General features: G+C 44.3%; 1 protein-coding gene and 1 long non-coding RNA gene across 3 annotated transcripts; one reads left to right on the forward strand and one right to left on the reverse strand.

The window, feature by feature from the left end:
* Positions 1–25,175, forward strand: SPP2 (secreted phosphoprotein 2). Of its 2 annotated transcripts, XM_053597882.1 has the most exons (8): positions 1–136; positions 229–353; positions 6,266–6,388; positions 7,613–7,720; positions 13,190–13,244; positions 13,971–14,021; positions 16,629–16,724; positions 22,954–25,175. In XM_053597882.1, the coding sequence occupies exons 1-7, from the start codon at positions 70–72 to the stop codon at positions 16,712–16,714; spliced, it is 615 nt and encodes a 204-aa protein (XP_053453857.1). In that variant the 5' UTR covers positions 1–69; the 3' UTR covers positions 16,715–16,724; positions 22,954–25,175. The 2 variants fall into 2 exon arrangements, with proteins under 2 accessions (XP_053453857.1, XP_053453856.1); XM_053597881.1 differs by lacking the exons at positions 16,629–16,724; positions 22,954–25,175 and having other exon boundaries at positions 13,971–14,191.
* Positions 349–13,977, reverse strand: LOC128590551 (uncharacterized). Its single transcript, XR_008381292.1, has 4 exons — positions 13,806–13,977; positions 7,575–7,775; positions 2,792–2,982; positions 349–2,197 (listed from the first exon to the last, which is right to left on the reverse strand). It is a non-coding gene; the product is annotated as an uncharacterized LOC128590551 (long non-coding RNA).
* Positions 25,176–26,136: the final 961 nt, after the last annotated feature.

The raw sequence follows: 26,136 nt of genomic DNA on the forward strand, positions 1-26,136 counted from the left end.
AAGAAGAGCTGTCCCAAACTCACAGAAAGACAATCTCCCTGGCTCTGAATTACAATTATCCCTCCCAGGATGGAGAGGACGGCCGTGAAGATGTTGATTGTGTTGGCCCTGGGAATGAATGCCTGGTCGTGCTCGGGTAAGGTACCGGATGGGAGGCCCACGCCCTGACCCACGCAGAGCGTCCTGGCCCACGCGCCTTGTCTCACCCTGCCCCATGGTTGTGTCCAGGCTTCCCCGTGTATGACTACGACCCCTTCACCCTGAGGGAGGCCCTCAGCACCTCTGTGGCCAGGGTGAATTCCCAGTCGCTGAGTCCGTATCTGTTTCGGCCCGTCAGAAGCTCGTTAAAGAGAGTAAGTGCTGAATAAAGTCTTCGGTCCTCAACCTGCAGGAGCCTTTCTGTCTTCTCCTGTCAGTTTGTTACTCTTTAAAACATTTTTTTAGTTTAAAAAAGATCATAGCTAATTATCTCTTTCATGCTTTTTTTGGCAGATAGGATTTAACTACGATTTTGCCTGAGGCTCTCCCAGCTGCTCCGGCCGACCCTCCGGCCGTGTTCCTTCTGTCACCTTCTCCAACTTTTCCTGCCTTCTGTTTCCGCACTCGAAGTCTGCACGGCCGCCCCTGCGGTGTTTTGTTAAGAACGTCTCATTAGGAGGAAATAAGCCGCCTTTCAATCTCGGCAGTTCTTCCAGTACTCACTGGAACTAAATTCCGGCTTTAGAGCCCGAGAGATCACCTCCTTTTGTCAGTGTGGTGATACCAGGTGTCTGGTTTCCTGTCAGCCTTGGGGACTGAGGAAAGAGGAATTTTTCTTGGGCTTCCGAGGACTGCGTCTGACATGAGAAGTGGGTGTGGCAGGCGGCCGCCCCTTCCCGTTCCCCAGGGAACGCCAATGCCTGGTGGTTGTCCTAACAGGGCTCGTGTGGAAGTGGGAACAGAAAGACCCTCAAGCACATTCAGGGAAAGGTGGGAGGGAGAGGAGGTTCTAGAAAGTTAGGAGTCTTGGGAATGGAATCTCTGTGCTGTCCAAGTGGCATGGGAGGAAGAACAGAGGCACAGCCCAGAGTCGGGGTGGCCGGTGGCAGCGACTCTGTGCCGAGAGGAGGCGGCTGCACTTCCTCTCTGCCTGCTCCGCCTCCCTGGTGGCCTTGCAGCTCACACCTGGTAGGGTCCCTCTGCTGCTCCGTAGAACACATGGCTCCTGGTTTCCCAGCCTTAATCTCCAAATACAATATGTTCATCTTGATCTGCTTCAGAAACTGCCTCAGTTTCTCTTTCCCAAATTCCAACAGAATTAATGATCTTGTCCCAGGTTCGATCATAGATCACGAAGACTATAGGCTAATCTTTAGTTAGGTGCATATCCAAGAACCCAGCTGTCACACCCAGAGTAGGGTCACCAGGATCTGGGTGCTGTGGTGTGGGGACAGGGCAAGATAGCTGGGGTCAGCTGCCTCCCAGAGGCTGAGCTTCAGCTGGGACAGAACTGGCTGGGAATAAAAAGCCCCCTTCCCTGTGCACTGCTCCTGTGGCTCCCCAGTGCCAGTTCCACTGGCGTTTAATGAAATCCACCTGTGGCCTTGGGGAGCGATGTCTTCTTGCCAAGCTTGCAGATGAATGGTTTAAAGTTACTTGTAGTGTAGCTCTTGGTCACTACAGAAGAAAGTCAGTAGTTAATTAAATGAATAAGAGAATGTAGACAGACTCTAAGAGAACTGACTGCTGAGGCTGCAGATCTGACCGGTGGGGTGGACGGCTGTGAGACAGCCGCCTGGGCACGCACCAGTGCGTGCACCATCTCAGCACGGGCACTCAGACCCGAGCCCAGATGCACCTGCTCCTAAAAGCATATGTGGCAGGTTGGATTCTTCATGGGCACATCAGTGATGGATGCCCCTGTGTCTCCTCTCCCTGGAAGTCTGACTGTTCTTGCCTTTCTCAATCTTTCCTGATTATTCAAATTTATCAGTTAATCTACAGGCATTCCACCCATCCGTGAAAATTCTCCCTCTTCTCCCACTGAGGGGGAGACTTTCCTTCTTTGATTTCTCCTGGGGGCATTTTTTTCCTCGAGGGAGTATTTCATGCTTTGCTTTATGTAGTGTGTTTTAACCAAATCTTCTTCAGACACCTTGCGAATGGCTCCAGATAGATCAGTTTTCCTCTATCCAACAGACATGTGAGATCGCTAGCACTGAGGGTACAAACAATTCACAAAAGAGGAAATACAAAAGAGTGAGAAACATCTGGAAAAACATTCAGCCTCTGTAATAGAAAGAAAAAAATCAGAGTCAAAATAACAAGGTGAAAAGGTAAAAGAATAATAGGGGAAGAAGAAATCTCAAATACTATTGGAGAGTTTGTAATTGGGTAAAACCATTTTTGGAAAGCAATTTGGAAGTGTGTGTTTAGCATATTGATATGCATGTTAAATATTAAAATTAATAAGTACTTCTAACTTTCGATCACATAGTTTGTCTTCTAGGACTATGTGCCATGGGAGCAGGTGGTTTAGTTGTGCGTGCACACGTGTGTGCATTCTGAGGGAGAGGGAGGTGGATTTAGGGAGAAGGGGTGAGCCCTTCCACTGTATCCCTGACTCAGCATCACCGGGGTTTTAGATGTTCTGCTGTTCAGGGGCCGCAGTCAACAAACCGAATCCTAGCCACTGAGAGTGGGGCTCACGCTCTGAAATGCTCTTCAGGTCACTCTAAGTAGTGCACTGAGCCACTGGGTGCCGTCAGTGGACAGGGATGGAACACTCTTGCCATTGATTCCAATTACTTACCTCTTGGGCTCCAAGTTTGAGAAAGCATGGGAAAGGGTCGGTTCCATGACTTCAGTACTGATGTGCTTCACCCTCTACATTCGGCTCACTCAGAGAAGAGGGAGGAAAGGTGGGCACAGGCCCTGTGCTGGGGAACAGGAGCAGGAGACGATGGATGAGGCTGTGCCTTCACATACAGAACGGGGACTCTCCTGGAGAAGGGGGAGTAGGGGAGGGGATGCAATTAAATAAATATTCATGTTCTCTCTAGGCAGTGGAGAAAATATGGCTGTGGGGAAATAAGACTGGCCAGGGGTGGCAGTTCAGACAGGGTGGAGGTCCCCACTGAGGCTTCAGATTTGAGCTAAGGCTCGCTCAAGTGACCAGGCATCCAGCCATCAGAAGACCTTCCAAGGGAGAACTGGGGTACCACTGCTCAGAGCCAGTGAGACCGATCTGCAGGACAAAAGTGCTTGAGAGAGCTTCTGGCTAGTGTCAAGTGAGTCAGCCAGAGAAGTGGGCATGAGCAGGACGCATCTGAGTCATAAATGTAAGGCCATCCTTTCACAGAAACATCCCGAAGAATGTCTGGGCACCTTTGACTTAGCCAAAATTGATCACTACAATTGTCAAGTAGAAGTGTTATGGGTGTTTTATTACTTATTGGAAATTAAAAACAAAATAAGATCATTACAAAAAGTCAGAAAATTTGGCTCGACGCCTGTAGCTAAGTGATTAGGGCGCCAGCCACATACACCTAGGCTGGCAGGTTCAAATCCAGCCTGGGCCTCCCAAACAATGACCACTACAACCAAAAAAAATAGGCGGGTATTGTGGTAGGTGCCTGTCGTCACAGCTACTTGAGAGGCTGAGGCAAGAGAATCGCTTACACCCAAGAGCTGGAGGTTTCTGTGAGCTGTGACACCACTGCACTCTACCGAGGGTGACATAGTGAGACTCTGTCTCAAAAAAAAAAAAAAGTTAGAAATTACAAGAAAGCCAAAATTGTCCCTTTCTCTGAGAAGCTGTAAACTCATGGGAGGGTATCTTTTCAGAGCCTTTTCTCTTCATATGTAGTTATAAAATATTTTTTTAAAGAAAAGCAGAACCACACTGTAAATTCCCACACTTTGTTTCAATCATAATGCTGAGTTACGGATTCTTTATTCCAGGGCACTTAGGCTAGCCTACATTTTTCAAACAACCCAGAACAGAAATTTACTGGCTGAGAGTGAGTTCTCATGAAACAGCGAAAACGTTGGGTGTTTCTCCACATTCTCGAAAGAGTGTTTAATAGTGCTTCAAGATACAAAAGAGGTTGCATCTCATAGTTCAATAACATGATTTCAAAAGCCCCACATTTTCATCTTTGAAACTAACTTCGGTGTTGTCAGTTTGCATTCATCAAATCGCTTTCAGGCAAATTGCTGAAGCATGATTGGAGGCAGAGACTCCCAAGCAAAGGACTTCTTTCGATGGGAGATGTCTTGATTTTTTCTTTTCTTACGAGACTCAGATTTAATAGCAAGTATGTTAAAATTATAAATAAACGAGGTAGCAATTAATGGTGAGGTTGCGTTTTTATTCTTACCTCTTCTCAGAAAATTCTTCTTTTAATCAGCACACACCCTAAGCTGGGAGTTTGCCACATTTTTCTAAAACAGAATTTCCTACATGTGCGATTGTTCCTTCCCTGTGAGTGGTTTGTGGCCTCACTGGGTGGTCAGATGTGTGTGCACTGACTTCATTTTGCCACAGAGGAGCCCAGAGGGAAGCTGTGACATGCAGCCCAGGGGCATTGCTGGGCACTGGACATGTCCCCACCCTGGCCAGCTCCCACCACGGCCAGCTCCCCCACCAGCCTCCTGCTACCATGTTGCTTCTGCTCTAATCTGTTCACTTTGCAGTCGCCATGGTGGTTCAGACATACCTCTTAAAACCTTCTGATAGCCTCTCAGCACATTGAGATGAAATCTAAACACCTCCCCATGGCTACGGGACATAACTTGTCTGAAACTGCCCACCTCTCCAGCCTCGTGGAGTGCAGGTCTCCCTTTGTTCCTGTAGTTCCAGCCACGGGGTCACGCTTGTCCCTGCTCCTGGTATGGGCTCCACTGCTTCCTCACATGATGGGCCCCTTCCCATTCTTCAAGTCTCAGTGTAAATTTCCCTTCCTAGGGAGGATTTCTGGGCATTTTCTTTAAAGTAGCTTCTCGCCCTCCTTGTCCTGCTCCCTTGTTTTGCGTCTCTGCACAGCGCCATACCTGTCTGGAATGATCCTTCCTCGTTTTCTTTAACGTGTTTACTGTGTGGCATCCCCTCTGCAATCTGAGCTCGGGGGCCCCTTCCCTGCTCTGTCTCTGGTGCTGAGCACACAGTGAACCTGTGATGAATCATGGACCTCCCAGATTTTCAGGAAGTTTAGAAGGTTTCCCAATGTCCCACTCTTGTGCAAAAGAGCAGAAAATCATGTCAAGATCAGAACTGCTGAGGGGAAATCTGGGCTGGACGACTCTGTGTGCAGCAGGGACACATTGGCTTATTTCAGGAATTATTAAGAAATCATGGAGCGGTCTTTTAGGAAAATGACGCAAAAATATACGGAGTAGGTTCTTACTGTCTGTGGTAGTTACATTCTGTAAAGCCACCATGGATGAATGTGGAGTCATTGCTCTCAGGAGAAATAGAAGCTTAGGTATCTGTGGGCCTCAGGCCGTGTTTCTTCAGCCCATCAGTGCTGACCTTGTTTTAGTGAATTCCTGTTTGAAAATGATTAATTTACTATCCATTGTGGTTCATTAGCGTTGGACTCGTGGCCCACAGCACTGTGAGGTTCACGCCCGAACAAGGCTTCTCTAACATGTCTTTTCTCTGGGAGGCACATTGCAGCCTTCTCCCGCTTAACAACACTGGACAGCTCGTCAGCACCAGGCTTGGGGTCATCTTAAACACTAAAATCACCAAAAATGCAAAAACCCTGACACTAAGTAGACCACAGAGCACAGACCTGCTTGCAGTATGAGAGCCCAACTTGAAGGCAGATGCCTCCTTCTCTGACCTAAGTTGGGAACACGTGCTTAGGGGGACTCGAATTTTTCACCGCTCTTCACTTGCTCATCAATGATTACACAAGGGCTACAAGTGTTGATTTGGGGGTTACAAATACATTTTAGTGAGCTGGTGAATTAACTAGATGGAACCCATAAGTAATGAGGATCAATTGTCAATGTACATCACCAGAAGCGTTACTGGCCTTGGAGAGAGGGCACTTCCACTCTGATTCTGGTTCTGTCACCTAGGCATTATTTGACTTTGGCAAATCTCTTTTCCTCTTGTATTCAGAATGAAGGCACAGACCTCGGTGATTGCAAAGTTAATTTACAGCTTTCATAGGGATTTTGATATTTCTTTTGTCATTGGGCAGAGAGAATTGTTTCAAGTACTCTAAACTTTAGAAACATATCTGCCTCAAACTAACACTTTGCTTTTATGAAGGTTGAGGTTCTGGATGAGAACAATTTGATCATGAGTCTAGAGTTCAGCGTTCGAGAGACTACATGCAGGAAGGATTCTGGAGAAGACCCCTCCATGTGTGCCTTCCAGAGGAGCTACGGCATGGTAAGTGTGGTGGGAGAGGCCCCGGGTAGCGCTGCCTGGCTGGCATCTGGCCACAGCACCGCCTGTGTTCACACGGTGTCCCTGGTGGGGGCAGTGTCGTTCAGGGGTTGAGGACTTGCATTGTGGAGTCTGTGATCCTGAGTGATCCTGAGAGATTATTATACTTCACCCCTCATGCCTCAGTTTCCTGCTCTTTATATAGGAATGGATTTCCATCAGGAAGAGCGAATACAAAGAGGTCAACACCAAAGAAAAGATTGTAGACACATTTCAAATTCTGTTATAAATGAATATGAAGCACTGACACTATTCCTGGGACCCTGTTTTGTGGTTGACTGTTGAATGTCATCGGTCTCCTCTCCTGGCCAGGCTTTGTGAGACCAGGAACATGGCAGGTTAATTTTTGTGTACCTTGTGACACGCGTGGGCTGGGATCCCATCTGAACAGGGCAGTGCTACCAACCCCACATTAGTTTTCTACAGTGTTTGCATTCAGATGAACAAGCTCTCAGGGGTCTATTTCTTAAAAATGATTGCTTGCTGCTTGTTTGCTTATTTGTTTCATCAAACTTTTCACTGGAACTCTATTTTTTATTTTTTTTTTTTTGAGACAGAGTTTTACTTTGTCACCCTCAGTAGAGTGCCGTGGTGTCACAGCTCACAGCAGCCTCCAGCTCTTGGGCTTAGGCGATTCTCTTGCCTCAGCCTCCCAAGTAGCTGGGACTACAGGTGCCCACCACAACGCCCGGCTATTTTTTTTGTTGCAGTTTGGCCGGGGCCGGGTTTGAACCTGCCACCCTCAGTATATGGGGGCAGTGCCCTACTCACTGAGCCACAGGCATCCTCCCACTGTGACTCTGTTTTACAAAGGACCCAAACCAAAGTGTCATCTATATCTAATGACATCTGAGGGCAGAGGAGAGAGAGCAAAGTCCCACAGGGTTCTTTATAATTTCTCTCCACTTGAATGGGAACTGAGTCCAGGCGGCTACTCACGGACGACATGTTTGCTTTTTCTAGAGTCTTGTGATGTATCCAACATCAAAGAAATGTTTAAATATTTCATTTCTTTCTACTTAGGTCTTATGAAATTTTTTTATTTTGGAAAAGTAAAATGCCTCTGTGGATTTTCCCTTGCTCCTTCATTTTGTCACTTGCCTGATTTGTTGGATAGAGGTTAACTCACCCTCAGCTGGAGGTGTGACTTTGTTGTGTCTTTTCCAGCCATCAGCTGTTTGCAGAAGCACGGTGCGGCTGTCTATGGAGCAGGTGCAGAGCGTGCGGGCTCGCTGCAGCTGGGCCTCCGTGTCCGACTCATACAGCAGTGAAGAGGTGGGACCAAGGCCCTGCTCCCTCCCAGACAGCACCTCTGAGGGTCTGGGTGGGCCTGTGGAAGGCAGAGAGGTTTGATAGGGTAGTGGGATCATCAATCAGGGATGAGCAAGCCTTAACTCTCTTCTCGGCCAGAGTCTCCCTTGTACACACAGCCTCCTGTCCCGTATCCCAGGCTTTTTCCAGCCTGTTCTTGGGTGGGTGTGCTCTCGCTCTTTCTCCCTCTCCCACCCCTGTGCCTTGGAACCTAATCTTAAAGTAACTGTCAGTGTATTTCACAGTTTTCCATCTACGTAGCTCCTTGGCACTGTGGTTTAATGGCATGAAGGGGGGCATTTTTTTTTTAATTTTAATTTTTACATATACATGTGTTAATTAGGTTTCCATTTTTTGCCTTCACAAAATTAAAAAGACTTAAAATTTAATAACAGTATCAATGTTTAAGATAAGGATTAGAAACAAAAACCTTGTAAAGAATGAACGAACATAAATACATTCAGAAAAGGAATCAGAGAATTGCTACATGGAAATATTAAGCAATAATAATAATAATGCAAAGAAAGTAACATTCATATTGTCAAATAAGAGTATGTCTATTATAGAATGCTTTGACTCTGAGATTCAGTATGGAGTCATCAGTTAACTTCTTAATATATTTTTTTTAAGTATCAAAATGAAGGGGGGCATTTTTATTGAAATAATGTTCAAAGCTATCTACCAGCTCTGTGGTCTAGGTCAGGAAACTTAACCTTCATGTAACCCTCATGGTGCACAGCTTCCTCACCTGTTAAATGCCAATAATAAAGACCTCTTTACACACATAGGTTGTTGAGAGTATTGGGTAAGTTCATGGCCAAGTGTCTGGTATACGACAGATGCTCAGTGAACGGCAGGACCTTTTTTACCCTTTCAGGTGCATTAAAAGTGATTTGCAATGATACTGTAAAATTGACAATAGGTACATTCTTGACTTGAAATCATATAATATTGTATTTTCTGTTCATTAACTGCTTTTTTACTTGACTGTGTGTCTCATGAGGGCAGAGGATATTCTGTCTGTCCAGGATAATGTTTAATACAGGGTCGATGTTCTTTAAACATTTAAATAAACATAAGAAAATTTATTCAAGTATTTACTGAACAAGAAGACAGTATGAGGAGGCAGCCTCTTTAGGCTACAGATACAAATATGTTCATTCATAACTGGGTAATATACTTGGCTGATATTTTAAAAATGTTTCTGCCATTATATAAGTGAATCTGTCCAACAGCGTATTTCTATTAAATTTTTAAAGCTTAATTCTGAAGTGACAATTACATTAAAAGAGTATAAAATTTCAACTTCAAGAATTCCACAAAAAAGTTAATTTTCCCATGCAATTAATATGCTGGCACCTTAAGTATTGGGTATGGAAGCCCATTTTAGGGTAAAAAGTAATGAAACTAATGACTGAGAAACTCCTATTACAGAGAACAGTCTGATTGGTACAAAGAGAATGTTGCACAGTTTGTCTGGATTTTCTCCACAAAAACTTAGTTGAGCATGACCTTGTTGGTGGATGGTGCTCACAGTGGCAACTTCAGAGTATCAGTTTCCAGGGGATGTCTGTGCTTGTCACAGAGCTGCAGTTTAAAGATCGTTTGTTCTTAGTGCTAGGGCAAGTGCCCAAGGCCTCACTTTTCTAGATAGACTCTATGAAAATGTCCAGAAGTCAGATATGTTTCCCAGTAACACACTCACATGCTTGTGGGCTCAGTTAACACAGAAATGACAAGGACCGAGCATATCATTTCAGATTTTGTTAGTATTGATTTTGTGGTTTATATAAGAGCAAGACAAGCATAGTCCCAGGATTCATGGACTTAATAGACTTGTGGGGGCTGGGGGAAGGTGTCCATCAAACAGCAATAGCCCTAACTGCCAGGCAAGTGCTTGGGACCGTAGAACAAGAGGAAGGGATGTTGTATCTCGGCAGATGGAGCTTCCAGGGGGGATTAAACCAACACCTGGAGGTTGGGTGGAAGTCAGACGAGGAGCACAGAGTGTGCAGGGGCGGGACAAACACACCCTTCCCTGGGCACAGAAGTCACGCAGGCATACCCCAAGGAGGTGCTGGAACAGAAATTCATTATGAGTGAAGTAAGCAGAATATGGGGGCAGGCACACAGGTAGGACAGGTCATGTTGGGATTCCCGCCTTTGTCCTCATGACAGACGGGACTACTGAGGGGCTGTAAGTGTGTGCAGGTGCAGGGGAAGGTCAGAGAGTCAGGTCACACAGAGACTGGAACTGGGTGAGGACAAACATGGACCTCGAGGAGATGGGCATGAGAGGTGAGAGAGAATGCTCCCTGGGGCCACGGTCTACTAGTAAATGTAGAAAAATGGATTCTAGTTCATTCTTTGACCTTTGACACAGAATTAATTTAAACCTAATTTAACTGCTCTTCCATCTCTGATTTGGAAAGTTGATTCTCATTGCACAACCCACCAATCGGGTGCCACTTCCCAACAGTGTAGGAAACACCACTAAGAAGACTCTGATGTGAAATTAAGGTAGCCCCAGGAGCAAACTCAATTTTAGAGTAAACTGCCAGGAGGCTTGTCCTTAAAAAACTAGGAGATCGTAAAGAATTATGAGCAATGTTATAAAAATATTCCCAAATTAAAGAATTTTTCAATTCAAAAGGAGAAGAAAGCAGATAAAGTAATTCTTGGCAACCTCGAAATGGATTTCTTACATGAAACAGAGGGGAAAAAATATAAAACAGCTGTTAACCATTTTCAATGAAATAAATGGTGATATTACAAACATGAAAGACAATGGACTAGGATGAATTTAGTCATAGAACAAATAGATCATTGTTGGAAGCAGGAAATGAAAGAAATAAAGCTCAAAACAATCCCAGAATAATGCAAATAAAGGTCACTTGGAAAACATACGTAGAATATGGAAGAATTACAAGTGTGAGGAATATAATGCAAAGAAAGGTAGAAGCCATGGAAAATAAGCCCTCCGATCCAAATTATGACTAATAAAGACTTAGAAAAACTGGAAAATATCTGGTGAGGACATAATGAGAGAATATGTCCTAAATATAAAAAATGTGGACTCCCCACTGTATAATTTTATGAAGTATCACAACTGCAAAGAAATTGAGAAAGTACATTTCTAAGTGCGTAAGCACTCTCTTTTTGATGAAATGTATATTTGAATTATGGGTAGTTTTATTATTTATTTTTCAAATTTGAAAGAACAACACTTGGGCGGCACCTGTGGCTCAAAGAGGTAGGGTGCTGGTCCCATATGCCAGAGGTGGCGGGTTCAAACCCAGCCCCGGCCAAAAACCACAAAAAAAAAAAAAAAAAAAAAAAAAAGAAAGAACAACACTTGGAGGATAGGAGGTTTCTGTATGGTATGTAAGGTCTCACTCGCAACGGGGCAGCTGTGTCAAGAGCACAGCGCTGGGGCTGCAGGCTGCTGCCCTTAGTCTCTTCAGCTTCCAGCAGGGGAACTTGACCTGGGACAGACCCTTCTGGAGTGGGTGGAATGAAGTCTGGTTGGGGTTTCAGCCAAGATACTCAAAATAGTCCAAAAGAGGGAAACTGAGGTGGGATAACAACAGAAATTCTGAATTCAGGGGAGGAGAAGCAATAGGCATTTGATTTATTTACTGCCTTCCATTTCAAAAGATAAAAATTCAACTAGAGGAAGTCTAAGCCAAAAAGGGATCATTCCTTGGATCACAATCACATTCCCAGGAAGGAAAGAGGGGAACGGACTTCCTGGACAACTCAAGTTTATTTAATACTGCATGAGCCCCTCCTGCCTCTTCCTTTCCCTGTTCTCCTCCCCCCTCCATTCATTAGCTGATGGACATTTGGGCTGTCTCCACCTTTTTGGCCGTTGTGAAGAGTGATGCTAATAACATGTATGTGCAAGTTTTTATGTGGATGTATGTTCTAAATTCTCTCAGAAGTATAATTGCTGGACCTTGTACTAACACTGTATTTAACATTTTGAGGAACCATCAAACTATTTTCTGTAGTGTTTGTAGACTTTTATATTCTCGTCTGTAATGAATGAGGGTTTAGGTTCCTATACATTCTTGTCAACACTTGCTATTGCCTGTTTGTTATTTTCAGCCCATCTAGTGAATGTGAAGGGGTATCTCATTGTGGTTGTAATTTACATTTTGCTAATGACTAATGATTGGCCATTGTATGTCCTCTTTGGAGAAATGTCTATTCAAATCCTTTGACCATGTTTTAATTGGGGTTATTTGTCTTTTAATTGTTTTAATTGTTGGCAAATATTTTCTCCCATTCTGTGTTGTTTTTCATTTTCTTTCTTTTTTTTTTTGAAAGAAAAACTTTTCTTTTTAATCATAAAATGAGAGCTACATATGGCAAAGAATTTCCCCCCTTTACCTCATTGCTTCAAAGCTCAGAATAAGTTTGTAGCAATTACCTATAACTTTTATTTGCATGAATATTTTGATAGCATTTTTCTTTTATATCACCCTTTATTATTTCTTTTTTCCTTTTTATGATATTAGTTGTTTGTTAGATTTTAAACTATATAAATGTACAAATGGAATGAATTAGTTTGCATATTGATATGATTGTTAAATGAGATAGGATTAAGTACAAAATTCTGTCTATAATCATTTTTTTTATTAAATCATAGCTGTGTACATTGATAGTTTTTCATTTTCTTGATGGCACCCTTTGAAAAAAACAAAAGTTTTAAAGTTTGATGAAGCCCAATAATTCTATTTTTTGTTGTTGTTGTTTTCATGTGGGCCTTACGTCTAGGTCTATGATTCGTTTTTATTAAATTTGTGCAAATAGTGTGAGGAAGAGGTCCAGCTTCGTTCTTTTGCATATGACTATCTAGTTGTACCAGCATCATTTGTTGAAAAGACTATTACTTCTCTATTAAATTATCTTGGTATATCCCTCTTCCTGGGCCAATCACTATGATGGGGGCCAGGAGACTAACTCCCCCTGGTGGGGATGGGCAGGTTCATAGGCAGAAAGACTGTGGGCTGACCAACCACTGTACTGTGGGACTAGTACATGGATTTTCAGTGATTTCATGAAAATTTCTTATGCATACCTTCTCCTACTGAACATATTATGGGGACTTCACAAAGAGGAAACTCCAAACTCAGACCTAAACTACAAGTCAGTATAATAAAGTTCTGTCTTTCTAGCCTGCAACACTTGGGATTACACTCTGAGTGGAAAGAATTGATCAATTTAGACTTCATGCAAGTTGCTCGTCCTTAAACATACATGTTTGATATCATATAAAGTTATTTAATATAATATACTGCCTCATGTCATTAAAAATGAATTACGTAATATGTCAGGGTCTTCCCCATAACATATCCATTTTTTAGAATGTCTTTCTATTTTCTTACTTCTGTGTGCTGATACGGACTGACCCCTCGATTTCTTCAGATGATTTTTGGAACCATGTTAGGATCTCATCTGTGGAGGAATAATTATCTCTTTGGTAAGTTAAGATCTGTTCTTTTAAATTATTTTCTCTTGATACAAACTCATCAGTGGCTCTTTGTTAGTGAGTCATTTTAAACCAGAAATACCTACACATAACTGTTGAACAATAAAATAACCATAGAAAGTTAACATTTTTGCTTTTTTGCTCCTTTCTCATCACTAGGTAATAATGATACAGCTATTCATTTAAGATAGTCTTTTATATTTCCAACAGAGCTTGTCTGGACATAATTCCATTTGATGGCCCCAATGTATCTATTGAGTAGACAGAACCAAGGCTGGTTTGCTTTTCAGAGGGGCCCATAACTAGAACACACTTGTTCCCACCAGGGTGATAGGACCCATACACAGTAAGGCAGAGCTGGGGAGGTCAGGACTGAGCCTCATCTGCTGGCTGAGGCTGAACATCATGATTCTGCAGCTGCACAACCAGAGCTCAGCATCCCTTTGAGTGTCTTGGTTGGAGGATAATGGACTGTCTTTTCCCTCACTGGCATGGCCTCTAACTTTCAGTGAGATTTGGGCTAGTGTTCTTTTATTTGGGAGTGCTCCTTACCTTCCTGAAGCTTTTCCCCTTAGTGCTGATGGTGGCAAAACTCCGTGGTGAGCTTCTGCTGCTCTCTTTGCTTAAGAAGCGTATCTGTGAAACCAATAATAAAGTCATAGAACATTGTGGAAATAGGACAAGGGGTTTTGTCTTACCACCGTCACTGTGTTACAGGTCTCGTTTCTGACGAATCCAGAAGTGGACAATTTTATGATCGGTCACTTGGTAAGTGGTCTGTTCCCTGCTGCAAGACAGCACCAGACCCTCTTCTGATCAATCCAGTCTCTGCAGAGACTCATATGAGTCTCTTATTCCATAGGAGTCAGATCTCTGAAAAGCAAAATATTAGTGAAAAAGAGAATAGCAATGTACAAACTTGCTTTGCAAATCATTAAAAAGGTAACCTTAAGGCAGTAAACCACTTAAAAGTTACCAAGAATGTAGCCAGGCGTTGTGGCGGGCGCCTGACGTAGTCCCAGCTACTCGGGAGGCTGAGGCAAGAGAATCGCCTAAGCCCAGGAGCTGGAGGTTGCTGTGAGCTGTGTGACGCCACGGCACTCTACTGAGGGCCATAAAGTGAAACTCTGTCAAAGTTACCAAGAATGAAAATCTCCAATCAGCACTGACCTTTGTCCCTGCACCAGTCTGACGCACTTTTTGATTAGCCCCAAACTCCAACAATCTCCTTTTTGCTGCACTCCACCAAACTTCTCAGTAAGTGGACGACACTAACAGCGACTTTGTCCCTCCCTGTCCAGACAGGTTTTCTCATGTAGTCTCATGACAGCTTCACAAACTAGGTGTGACGTCTGCTTGGAAAGGTGAAGAAACAAGTTATAACTCGTGGCATTAACTGGCATGTACAAAATGCTTACCCCGTCCACACGGTTTTCTCCTACAGCTTTCCAACTAGCTCGTGAGGCTGCACTGTGTTTTGGAGAGCAAATCGAGGCTTAGTGCATTTCTGCAACTTGCTCAGGCTACTCGGCACTGTAGGGTCCAGACCCAGGTGGTGGGCAGCAGGGGCAGGTCTTTGATCAGACATGTCACACTCTAAGGCTGTGCTCTTTCCATATTGCTCCCCAGAATTGCAAAACCACAATTCCATGTTCTCCCTTAAAATGAATAACAGAGATACTAATACCTCAATGGGCTCAAAATTTGATCCTCACTAAGCATACTCCAATTTATTTGAAATGTTAGGCCTTATAATCTGTGCTTGATTTAAAAATATGCCTACTTTTTTGCTGCTGTTGTTGTTTGTTTGTTTTGAGATAGAGTCTCATTATGTCGCCCTGGGTAGAGTGTCGTGGCATCACAGCTCACAGCAACTTCAAACTCTTGGGCTTAAGCAATTCTCTTGCCTCAGCCTCCCAAGGAGCTCCCAAGGAGCTGGGACTACAGGTGCCCACCACAACACCTGGCTATTTTTTGGTTGTAGTTGTCATTGTTGTTTGGCAGGCCTGGGCTGGGTTTGAACCCACCAGCTCTGGTGTATGTGGTTGGTGCCCTAGCTGCTGAGCTGCGGGCACTGAGCCAATATACCTAGTTTTTATGGCTCTTCTAAGTTATCAGTTAGGGAGAGTATGTGGTAATTATGTCAGTATGACCACTGACCAAACATTTTTATAAACATCTCTTTTGGAATTGCCTCCGGAATCTACAGCCCATTGCTCTGAATCTCCATAGTAGCAAACGTTTGTCCTTGGATTTGATGTTAGCAATAGCCAAAAGCTGTTTGGAAATAAATATGGATGTATCCAATTAATAGCAAACTCAGACGTATTGGTTACCTATTACTGTGTATCAAATTATCCCCAAATTTGGCAGCTTGAAACAACAAACACTTACCTCATGGCTTCTGAGAGTCAAGAACTCAGGAGCAACTTAATTGTAATTGGGCTCTAGTTCAGGGACTATCAGGAGGTTGCAGATGAGATGTCTTCTGGGCCTGTGGTCTCATCCCATGACCGACCAGGATGACCAGGAAGGGGCCACTTCCAAGGGCGCTCACACGGCATTGCAAAGGCTGTTGGACCGAGGGCTTCAGTTTCTCACCTATGGGCCTTTCCACAGGGCTGTCTGAATGTCCTCAAAACACAATAGTGGGGCTCCCCTGAAGACAATTATCAGAGAGAGAGAGATTGAATGAGCAAGCAAAAAAGCACCCAACACTGAGGTACAATCTTTTATGACCTCATCTTAGAAGTGATATATCATCACTTCCGCCTATTTTATTAGTCACACAGAGCAACCCTGGCCCAATGTGGGAGCGAATTACCCAGGAGAGTGACTACCAAAAGGCCATCTTGGGGAGGTGGCTATCTCACTGGACAAGTGCCATTTGGGGAAATAATGACGTGGATACAAATTAATGTGACCAATACTTTCGTATGTCTCAGAAGCTATTTCTAAGATGAAATATGAACAAATGCGGGGCCTTGGGGGAGCATCACTAATGTGGATGGGCAGCTGCTTTGAACATGATGATTTAATTTAATTCAACAAATGTGTGACAAGCTCTGGGCAGATCCCGAGGATGACTGAAAGATAAATGTGGCAGTCCCTTCCCTTGGGCCTTCCAGTAGAGGCTGAGACATCACACGTGGTGATGCAGAGTGGGGAGATTTGAGCTCTGGGCAGCACAGCGCAGGGGAGAGGGAGGGCGAGCTGCAGATGGAGAGGAAACGGGTGCATCCTCGGGACCCTCGGGGCAGGTGGGTTCAGGCCACATGATTGCAGCCTCGCCCGTTAGTCTGTAGTCACACAGACTATGGGGTCTTGGGTCCTGAAGTGACTGACACAGCTCCTATGCCTCTTTTCTGTCTTTAGAGATCATGAGAAGGGCTTTTCCTCCTGGAAATAGGAGGTACCCAAACTATCGGCCCAGAGCGAGGACGGCTACTGGCCTGGAGTAACGGCCTGGAGGTGAGAGAACACGGGAGGGGTTAGAAATACAAGACCCTGGGGTGAACGCCTTCACACTGCTGACCCCGACAGCTGTGCCGCCTCTGTGTCTGCTGCTGTCCCCCAGTGTCACCCGTCTCTTCCGTGTCCACTCCCACATTCCTTCTGTCATGACACTGCAGGAAGAATGCAGTGACCAGCCTCTCCTCTTGAAGAGCAAATAGCAGTAGGAACACAGCCCCTTCCTTTGGCTCAACCCCCCCGGCCACACCTGCCTTCCTCCACCTTCCTTCCGGGACGCAGCCGTGGCCTCCGGTGCTGCCCCCACCCCCCCTTCTCACTTGTCTGCTACTTGCAAACTGGATTTTATTCCTTCACATCCATGGAATCGGATCGGGCTTCCTTCTCTTCATCTACGATTTAAAGACCATTTTATCTCCTTAGCCAAGTTCTTTCCATATTCTACACACACTGCTGTTATCTCTTCCTCTTACTTGATCTTAACTATCGCTGATGTGTAATTATTTTTGGTTATGTGTCTCTTACTACCCTCTATCCCTGGATCCAGGCCCTTGGATCAACTACCTGCTGGATGTGGCCGCCGTGAGCATCCTGAGGGCCCCTGGAATTCAGCTGGCTTCCTGCCAGCCTTCCTTTCTTAATTGATGGCATCACCTTCCAGGTGATTGGTTCAAGCTGAAAGTGTTGGGGACGTGATTGACAGCTCTTCATCCCTTGTCTCCTTCTGTCCAGAAGGGTGTGGTCTTGTTGATGTCACCCACACATTTTCCCTGCTGTTGGCCCATCTGTTGGCTGCTGTCACCCCTGCATTATTGATTGAACTCTTGCCTCAGGCCTGATCCCCGCGCCCCCACCTCTCATGCCGTCCACAGAAGAGACGCTGCTTCTTCCCCAGCTCAGCTCTGATGCGGCATCACCTGCAGGATGAGGCGGAGGCGAGGGATGCCCCAGCTCATCACACTGCCATGTGCATATAAATTTCCAGTTTCTAGGGTTAGGGTTGGAGTGCAGGCAGCCACTGTGAAGGGCACACTTACAATGAACCTTAATATGTGATTATAGAAGCTCTTGGAGTGCACATTTTCCCACTCCCACACACAGTGAGCGATGCAGCTGGGGCAGTCCAGGCTCTGCAGTGCAGGCAACACTGCGTGCGGTCAGGGCCAAGTCCCCCCTTCCTGGTGCAGCTTGCGGTGGCCTGCGTGACCTGGCTCTGTGCACCACCCCATCCTCACATCTCCTAAGTTCTCCCAGACTCACTCCAGAAGAACTGAAGTCCTCCCTCTGCAGCCTCCACTGGGATCGGCTGCCCAGCCAGCTGCGCCTGGCCCTCCAGGTCAGCCCGGCTGTGGCTTGGCTGTGGCAGTCTACACCGACGCAACAGACCACCACCACCAAGTCGGAAATCACACTCCTTTCTGGATCTCCATAGTTCTTTCTTCTCTGCCCAACCCACTCTACCCTAGGGCTCAAGGAGCTTCACCTGCCGTCTGCTTCGGCTGCACACAGCCCAGCACACTCACACGTAAGTGTGCAGTGGACCCTCTGACTGCATGATGTCCTTTGCTTTGGGTTCTTGAAATTCTTTTACCAAAAAGTCAAGTAAGCATAATATAATTAATTTTTAACCACTGGAATTGGAAAGAAGTCAACTGACGTTTTACCAAAAATAGAAGGAAAATTTACCAGTGAGGCCATCTTAGATGAAAGATGCAAATAGTAGTTTTTCTTTTCAATCGATGGTGCTCTCTAAACAATAAAAAACAACTTCAAACCGAGATCAAGAAACCACACATTATGAAGGAACAGACTCATCTTACTCCTTTATAAATGTAAATAAGTTCTTTAGCCTCACAGAGTATCCTGAGGGTGGTGGGGGCATGGACTTCTCAGCGAACTGGCTGTGTCTCATTTCTGACCAATGTGATTAGACGGATGTGTGTACACACGTGTATTACGATGTAAAGGCATCATCTGATTTCTATAGAGAAATCGATGGTTTAAAACCTGTCTCTTTAAAGGCAGCACAGACTAAAGACCAACTGCTACTCACCCTGGTCTGGAGGTTGACTTTGACGAAGTCCTGGCTGTGTCTCTGCCCTCCCATGACCTTTAGCAGGGCAGGTTTCCATGCTGTGCTCTGGGTTTCCTAGAATCACAGATTGAGGCCGGGAGGTTGGCACAGCATCTCTGCTAAGGAGGCCAGTCTGGCAGGGCCTGGAATCAGCTGGTCGGTTCTGAGCCTGCTCTCCCACCCACGGTGGTGATATAATCCCTTAGCTCTCAGGGTTCAGTTTCTCCAAAGGTTTATTATTATTTTCAACTTGTTTTTGTCCCTACTAGAGTGTGAATTCTTTGAAGATGCATTACCTCATGATCTTGACCAATTATTTTGGTTTTATAACAAGTAAAAATGTCATTAATGATATTCATATATGAAATATGAAATACCCTTTGATATTGGGTATCCTTCATCAATTTTGCGGTACTAAGAATGGCATGTGGAGCATAATCCCCAGGTCGGGAGGACAGAATAAATGAATGATTCCACGACCAGAAGCAAAGTTACTCTTTTCAACTTGTGGATGACATTTTGGGGACCTCTTTGAGGGCAGAGACTTTGGCCCATCTGTTATGGAATTCCTAGAGTCCGACTGTTCTAAGGATCTCTAAGGCTGTTAGAAACGATGTAATGGATAACAGTGGATAGTGAAATGTAATGTTAAACAAAGAGCTCTGAACTCTGCTCTTATTTGTTGTTCTAAAAGAGAAAATGTAGAAAATCAGGTCCCAGCTCTCCTGCTTAAAGGAATCTACTTGAAAGCCGTAAGCTTTCTTATCTTGCAGCTGGAATGGTTCGGACTTTTCACTGATGCAGTGGCCAGGGGACCCTCAGCACCCCCTCTGCAGCAGCCTCCCTTTACATGGCAATGTTGTTTATCAGCATGGGGTTCTTCAACTGTGGCAGCAAAGAAAGCAGCTCTAACTGAGGTTTTGCCAATAAGCACATTGTGAAAAGAACCAGTCTTATGATTTTACCCGTTTGTTCAACAAATGTTCATTAAATGCCTGTTTCATGCCTGACCCCTGCACCTGTGGAGATCATAGCCAAGAGTGCCAAGATCTGTGTTGGAACCCTCCATGTCTACCACTTTATATAAATCTTACACAATCCAAGTGGGATTCCATTACTATATCACCTCCCTTCCGTAGATGAGGAAGCCAGGCATTAGGAAGCTCCTGCTCTCAGAGGCGGCGTCAGGACTGCACTTACCCGCTTGCTGTTTGTCTCTTCCCAAAGCCTCTCTTTCCCCTCCTGTGATACTCATGTCTCCAAGGACCAAACCTCAAGAATTACTGGTTTATGATATGCTTGTCATGTGTTGGGTATGTTAATGAAAAATCACACAATTTATAAATTTGGAGGAAGAGCGTTATTTCAAGGGGGGTCACAAGCTGCAGTGGGCATCACAGACTCCAGCTGGACACCAAGAGCCAGCACTTGGAGGGAAGGGAGGGGAGCAGGGCTGCAGGCTGAGCAAGTGGCCGAGTGTCCATGCTCACTGTGTGTGTCCTGCAAGGGGCCCATGACTATTGAGCACATGTATATATTACATGCATCTCTCATTTATTTTGGAGTGGAGATTTAAGATTCCATGGTATTGGCTCGGCACCTGTGGCTCAAGTGGCTAAGGCGCCAGCCACATACACCTGAGCTAGCAGAAGCTGGTGGGTTCAAATCCAGCCTAGGCCCGCCAAACAAAAATGACAGCTGCAACCAAAAAATAGCCGGGTGTTGTGGCAGGCGCCTGTAATCCCAGCTACTGGGGAGGCAGAGGCAGGAGAATCGCTTGAGCCCAGGAGTTGGAGGTTGCTGTGAGCTGTGATGCCAAGGCACTCTACCCAGGGTGACAGCTTGAGGCTCTGTCTCAAAAAAAAAAAAAAAAGATTCCATGGTATTAAAGTGAGCACTATATGCAAAGGTGAAACAGGGGCACCAAGGCACCCAAGTGCACAGCCTCCATAAACCAGCCAGAACCAGTCCCCGGCCAGTGATTTTCTTCTCAAGAGGAAGTTACTGAAATCAGCATCTTGTCCAATCAAAGCTGTAGTTGTGGCTTGTGAAACAGGGGGGTGGGCAGTGAGTGTCTGGTGATGAGCTGTAGTTGTCTCAGTGTTTACTTGTTCCGAGGCCAGGGCTTCTTTAGCTGCTGGAGAAAAAGAAAACCCTTGTGGCAGTTAGAACATAGTTTATTATGAAAGTATAAGAGAGTGTGTGACTTACCCATCGCCTGGTGTGGCTTTAGGTCCTGCTTATAATTTGCTATCTTATTGCCACAAAGAGTCTGTCCTTTCAGTCTCATGATCTCTAGTATAACATTAACGCTGGTCAGTTGTTGCGTCAAATCACAAAAGGGAGGGGGCATACTGAGGTATGTCCAGCCTCCTGCCCTCCCAACCAGTAACTTGTTTCTAAGGTTTCTCTGGGGTCTCCTTGGCCAAGATGGGGTCCATTCAGTCACTTGGGGGGCTTAGAATTTTATTACTAGTTTATAGGTGAAACAGAAATGCAGGCACCAACTAGAAAGCAAAGACTTTACCTGATTGGAAGTTAGTGGCATACTTACCTACCATCAACTGGGTGGGAGGCCGGCCCCAAACCCTGGGCCACCTCCGTGAAGCTGCCAAGTGATTTCGAGGTATCAGACTCATTACGGACAACTTGTCGGCATGGTCTCCCACTACGGCGCATCTCTGAAGGGGGTCAGAACCCCACAGAAGATAAAAAAGACCCAACCACATCCATAGGCAGAATCCTGGCCACAGAGCACTTTATTTACTTACATTTTACTCTGACTCACATTCACTAAACCCTTCTACCAGATACTTCTCCCAGAGCAATTAAGCCTCATTATTCACGGTAGTTACAATCTATAAAGTTGAAGACTGAATCGTTGATGGTGCAGGGAATATAGGACCAGGTTCCTTTCAGTCTCTGATCACCACATATTCACCAACCTTGTTGTAGGTGTGTTTCTGTTGAGACGCCTTATTTCACACACACTGTTGATTCATTAACATTGAACTTGTGGCCAACTGCACTGTAACTCCTGCCTTAGCAAAACTTGTCTAACACATGATTTTCCCCATCAGACACAGTGCTTGCACTTAGGAACACTTGATAGTCCGGTACTTGGGGCTATTATAAGCGGTGAAATCATCAACAAAAAGCACAAAAATGCAAAAACACAGCACTGAAGAGACCACAAAAAGGACACTTGTTTCAGCATGAGAAGTGGGACAAGAAGGCAGAGCGTCACCTTATTTGACCTCTGCTGGGAACCTGTGGGTAGGATGACTCAAAAGTTTTGTTGCTCTGTCTGAGAATGAATGAGAAAGCACCATGGCTGTTGACTTTGGGGGTACAGATAAGTATTATTCCAAACATGGCACCTGTGAATCATGAGGGCTGACTGCAGACTGGGCCTACTGCAGTAGTTTGTGAGGGGCTGGGGTTGGGGTCAGAACCAGGCCTTGTTGATTTTTGTAACCCCCCGTAAATGCTTGAGCATACATGTTTACTGAATGGGTGAACCGATGAATGAATGAATGGATGGATGGATGGATGGGTATTCCCATCTCTAGCCCCACGCCCTCAGATGAGCACAGCTGAGACCAGCCTCCTCATTTACTGTTTTGATTGGCTTCTTCCATCCCAATGTCATGTCACACCCACCTCCTTAGGCCAGATTGAATCCCAGCACCTGTCCATAACCTCTCCTGAGGGGTCTCCCCGGTTCTCTCCTTTTTGAGATTTGAGCTTCCTCTAAGGCAGTGATTTTCAACCTATTTTATCTAAAAGAAACACTTAAACTATGGCACACTTAAACTATGTTGATCAAAAAAAAAAAAAAGAGTAAAAAAAGGTAAACTTACTGTGATTTGAACTTCTTTTAAAAATAATTTAATTAATGATCTTTAAACATTCTCACGGCACACCAGCTGAAAATCATTGCTCTGTGGGCTGTGTCTCTGTTACCCAGACTCAGTCACTTCTTCCTCCTGTCAGTATCTCTCACCCTGCTGTTTGTTCTTGGGCCTGGCCGCCGTGCATAGCTGTGGCGTGTCCATCAGATCCGTTTGTGATTAATGCCCAGGAAGCCTGGGCGCCAAAGCAGGAATGTGAAACCACCATGATCTGATTTTCCCTTCTTCTCTCTTTCAACAGCAAAACACATTGGAAGGAAGAGAAGTCCCAATGAAGAAAGCTATTTGATAAATTCTGTAATTGTTCTTTTGATCAGTTCATGTCTATAATAAATGCCTTACTTTTTCCTGTAAGACTCTTTCGTTTCCCAATTTCACATAAGTATGAAATTTTTAGCTGAGAAAGTAATGGCCTGAGAAGATTGGTGTTAGCTAAGGAGTGAAAGCCTCACACAGTGACTGTATTGGGCATGTTTTAGATCCATTTATGATGACTGTAAATTCCTAGTGATTAAAAAGACTATCAGTCCCGAGCAAGTCCGTATCAGAAGAGTTCTGTCTTTCCTTTTACATTTAATTTTAGTTTCAAAAAATTGTCTGTGGACAATTTTTAGGGCAATAAAACTATTCTGTATGATACTGAGATAGTGGATACAAGGCATTGTGCACTTGTCAAAATCTACAGAATGTACAACACAAAGAGTGAACCCTAATGTAAGTGTACCATGTTGGTTTATCCATCCAAACAAATGTGCCACACTGGTGGACGGCATTAATAAGAGGAAACTGTGAGGGGTGAGGTGAAGCATGGAGAGAGGTAGTGAATGGGAACTCTATACTTTCTGCTCATGTTTTTAAAACCCAGCGCTGCTCTGAAAAATAAAGACAATTCATAAAACATTGTCTGGTGGTCACAGAGTGGCAGTCAGTCACTGTTCCCAGGGAGATCCTGTTGTTGTTTCTTTTCCTTCAGGTTTCTTGGTCTGGGGAGTTGGTAGCAAAGAGCACTTTCTATCAAAGCAGGTACCACCAGGAAAGTTTCCAAGGAGCTGGAGTTCGTGTTCTCCAGTCCACTCATTTAGAAATGTGCCCCAGTTGGCTGCCTTTCCTGGAGTCAGGCCTGCAAGGGAGTAGTGAGACAGTTTGAGCAGATGAGAATCCCCAAACCCCACCATGGTCTCTCACCAGGACTAGAGCCCATATGAGGCCTTTTACCTTCAGCTAGGACATCAGGGACCCCTGAAAAGTATTTTCTGGATGAATGATGTACAAAGTCATTACCAGCCATGTGCGCCTAGATACAGACAGGATGGCTTAATCCTGCTCTACTGGCAAACTACTGTACTTCCTACAGCATTAGGGCGTCTGATAAGGCTGGTCCCTGCCTCATCCCAGTTCTTCTATTTTTTTCTTTTTTTACTCCCATATTCTCATTTTATTTCAACTGTAAGATCCCAAATGTATTTGGGATCAGGTGAGCCAATACCATCAACAACAAAAAAAATTATTGGCATTTTGAATGGAATTAATTGCATCAAATTTATAAGTTAATTTGGAAAAATTGACATCTTCATATTTTTAGGATTTGCTCTCCAACAGTAAGATACACATTTCCCTTCACTGAAGACTTCTTTTATATCCTTCAGTTAAAGGATTTCCTCATACATGTTCTGCATATTTCTTTTAAAATGTATTGGTATAATTTGTTTTATTGTTACTATAAATGAAATCTTTTGTCATTATATTTTAGAATATAAAGTTGACTAGCACATATTAGGTTTCTGGCCTGTCCTCCTGCTGACTTTTCATAGTGTTGCTAATAGGTTTTCAGGTGATACTCTTGAATATCCCATCTGTACAACTATAACTTTTACAAATAATATTAATTTTACATTCTTTCCATTTTTAAAATGTTGCTTCTTTCTTTGTCCTATTTTATGTGATAAGTGTATTCCAGCAGGATTAAATACAGTATGCATCTTTATCTTGTTCCTGACTTTGCCAGCAGTGTAAGAAGCATTTTAGCATTTCACCATTAAAGTACCACGCTGACTTCTGGCTTAGTGTAAGGGGTATCTAAGTTTTTAATCATATTGAGGTTACCTATCCTTCCATTACTAAGAGCTTATAACATAAATGTATATTTATCAAATGTCTTGAAATGGTCTTTATTTTTTCTTTGATAACAAAATGTGGTGAATTATGTTAATAAACCAACAGTATCAAACCATCTTTGCATTCTTGAAACAACCCCACTTGGTCATGGCTTACTGCTCTCTAAATATGCCCCAATTTCATTCAGGGTGTTTATGTCAGCATCCCCAAGTGGTAGCAATCTACAATTCATTTTTGTTCTGTCTTTATTTGGTTTTGGTATCTGTGTTGTAAAATCTCTTCTATCTTTCTACAGAGCTCTCCTCCTGTGCCACCAACCTCCAACATTCTGGTCTAATAAAGAATCTAGTTTTCAACATCTATGGAGGGCAGGTGTGACTTCTTTTATGAATAGTATAGAATATTAACTGCATATAAGTTAATTTATACATTAATTCAGATGTTAATATTTTTATAACGCACTAATGCCATCAACATACACGGCTACCAGGCCTCAGCCTAGTTCATGCTTCTAAGCAAGAATAGAAAAGGGGTTTATCGGCTGTGGCAGCAACAGACACCTCGTGAGAGATGCAGACTGGGACCATGGGAACCACATACCCTGTACCCTGTGCCAAGCCTGTTTCTAAGAACAAACATGATCTAATTTCTTTAGGCCAAAATTCACATGGGTAATTTTCTGTTGAAACAAAGAGATCTTGTGGCTTTTTCTTTTCTTTTCTTTTCTTTTTGAGTGGTGCACAGTTGTGGGGCTGAGAGGAATGTGGTCCCTGCCAGGATTCCCTCTCTGCTCCGACCTCTGAAGAAATCATGGAATAAGACAAACAGTGTCAAACCTTTCTTTAAAATGTCACTGTGCCACCGTAAGGCTTGCAGCAGAACAATTTTGGGCCTCTTTCCAGAAGCAGGTGTGACCGGAGCCAACCTGTCTGGAGTGACTATTTTACTACAAAAAAACTGGGGCAGAGGCAAAGCCTAACAACGCTGCTTTATTGGGAGGCCCCAGGAATGTGCACATGCCTTTATAAATGGACTGTGTTTACCCTCCTGTCCCTTCAAAGCTTGGATTAAAAATTGCCAGAGTTCAAATATTTAATGTTCCTCCTTGTTTTCCATCCTGGGAATGTCTCTGCGTGACCTGCCTTGGTGCCAGCACAGTGTACACCACAGAGTTCTTCCCTCACCTGGGTTGCTGGGGGTGGTCAGTTCTTGTCACCTCTGGGGCTGCTTCAGCTCAGAAGTCCCTTGGTGTTCTCCCTAAGTCTAGGGACAGCTTTCTAGGGTGATTCTGTTCTGATTCTGACAAGAT

Source organism: Nycticebus coucang, chromosome 7, assembly GCF_027406575.1.
Source record: "Nycticebus coucang isolate mNycCou1 chromosome 7, mNycCou1.pri, whole genome shotgun sequence".
Lineage (NCBI taxonomy): Eukaryota > Metazoa > Chordata > Mammalia > Primates > Lorisidae > Nycticebus > Nycticebus coucang.

Coding starts and splice junctions, on each gene's coding strand:
- SPP2 (XM_053597881.1), top strand. CDS start 70: ATGGAGAGGACGGCCGTGAAGATGTTGATTGTGTTGGCCCTGGGAATG. Junction 137..228: donor GAATGCCTGGTCGTGCTCGG/GTAAGGTACCGG, acceptor GGTTGTGTCCAG/GCTTCCCCGTGTATGACTAC. Junction 7,721..13,189: donor ACTCATACAGCAGTGAAGAG/GTGGGACCAAGG, acceptor CGATTTCTTCAG/ATGATTTTTGGAACCATGTT.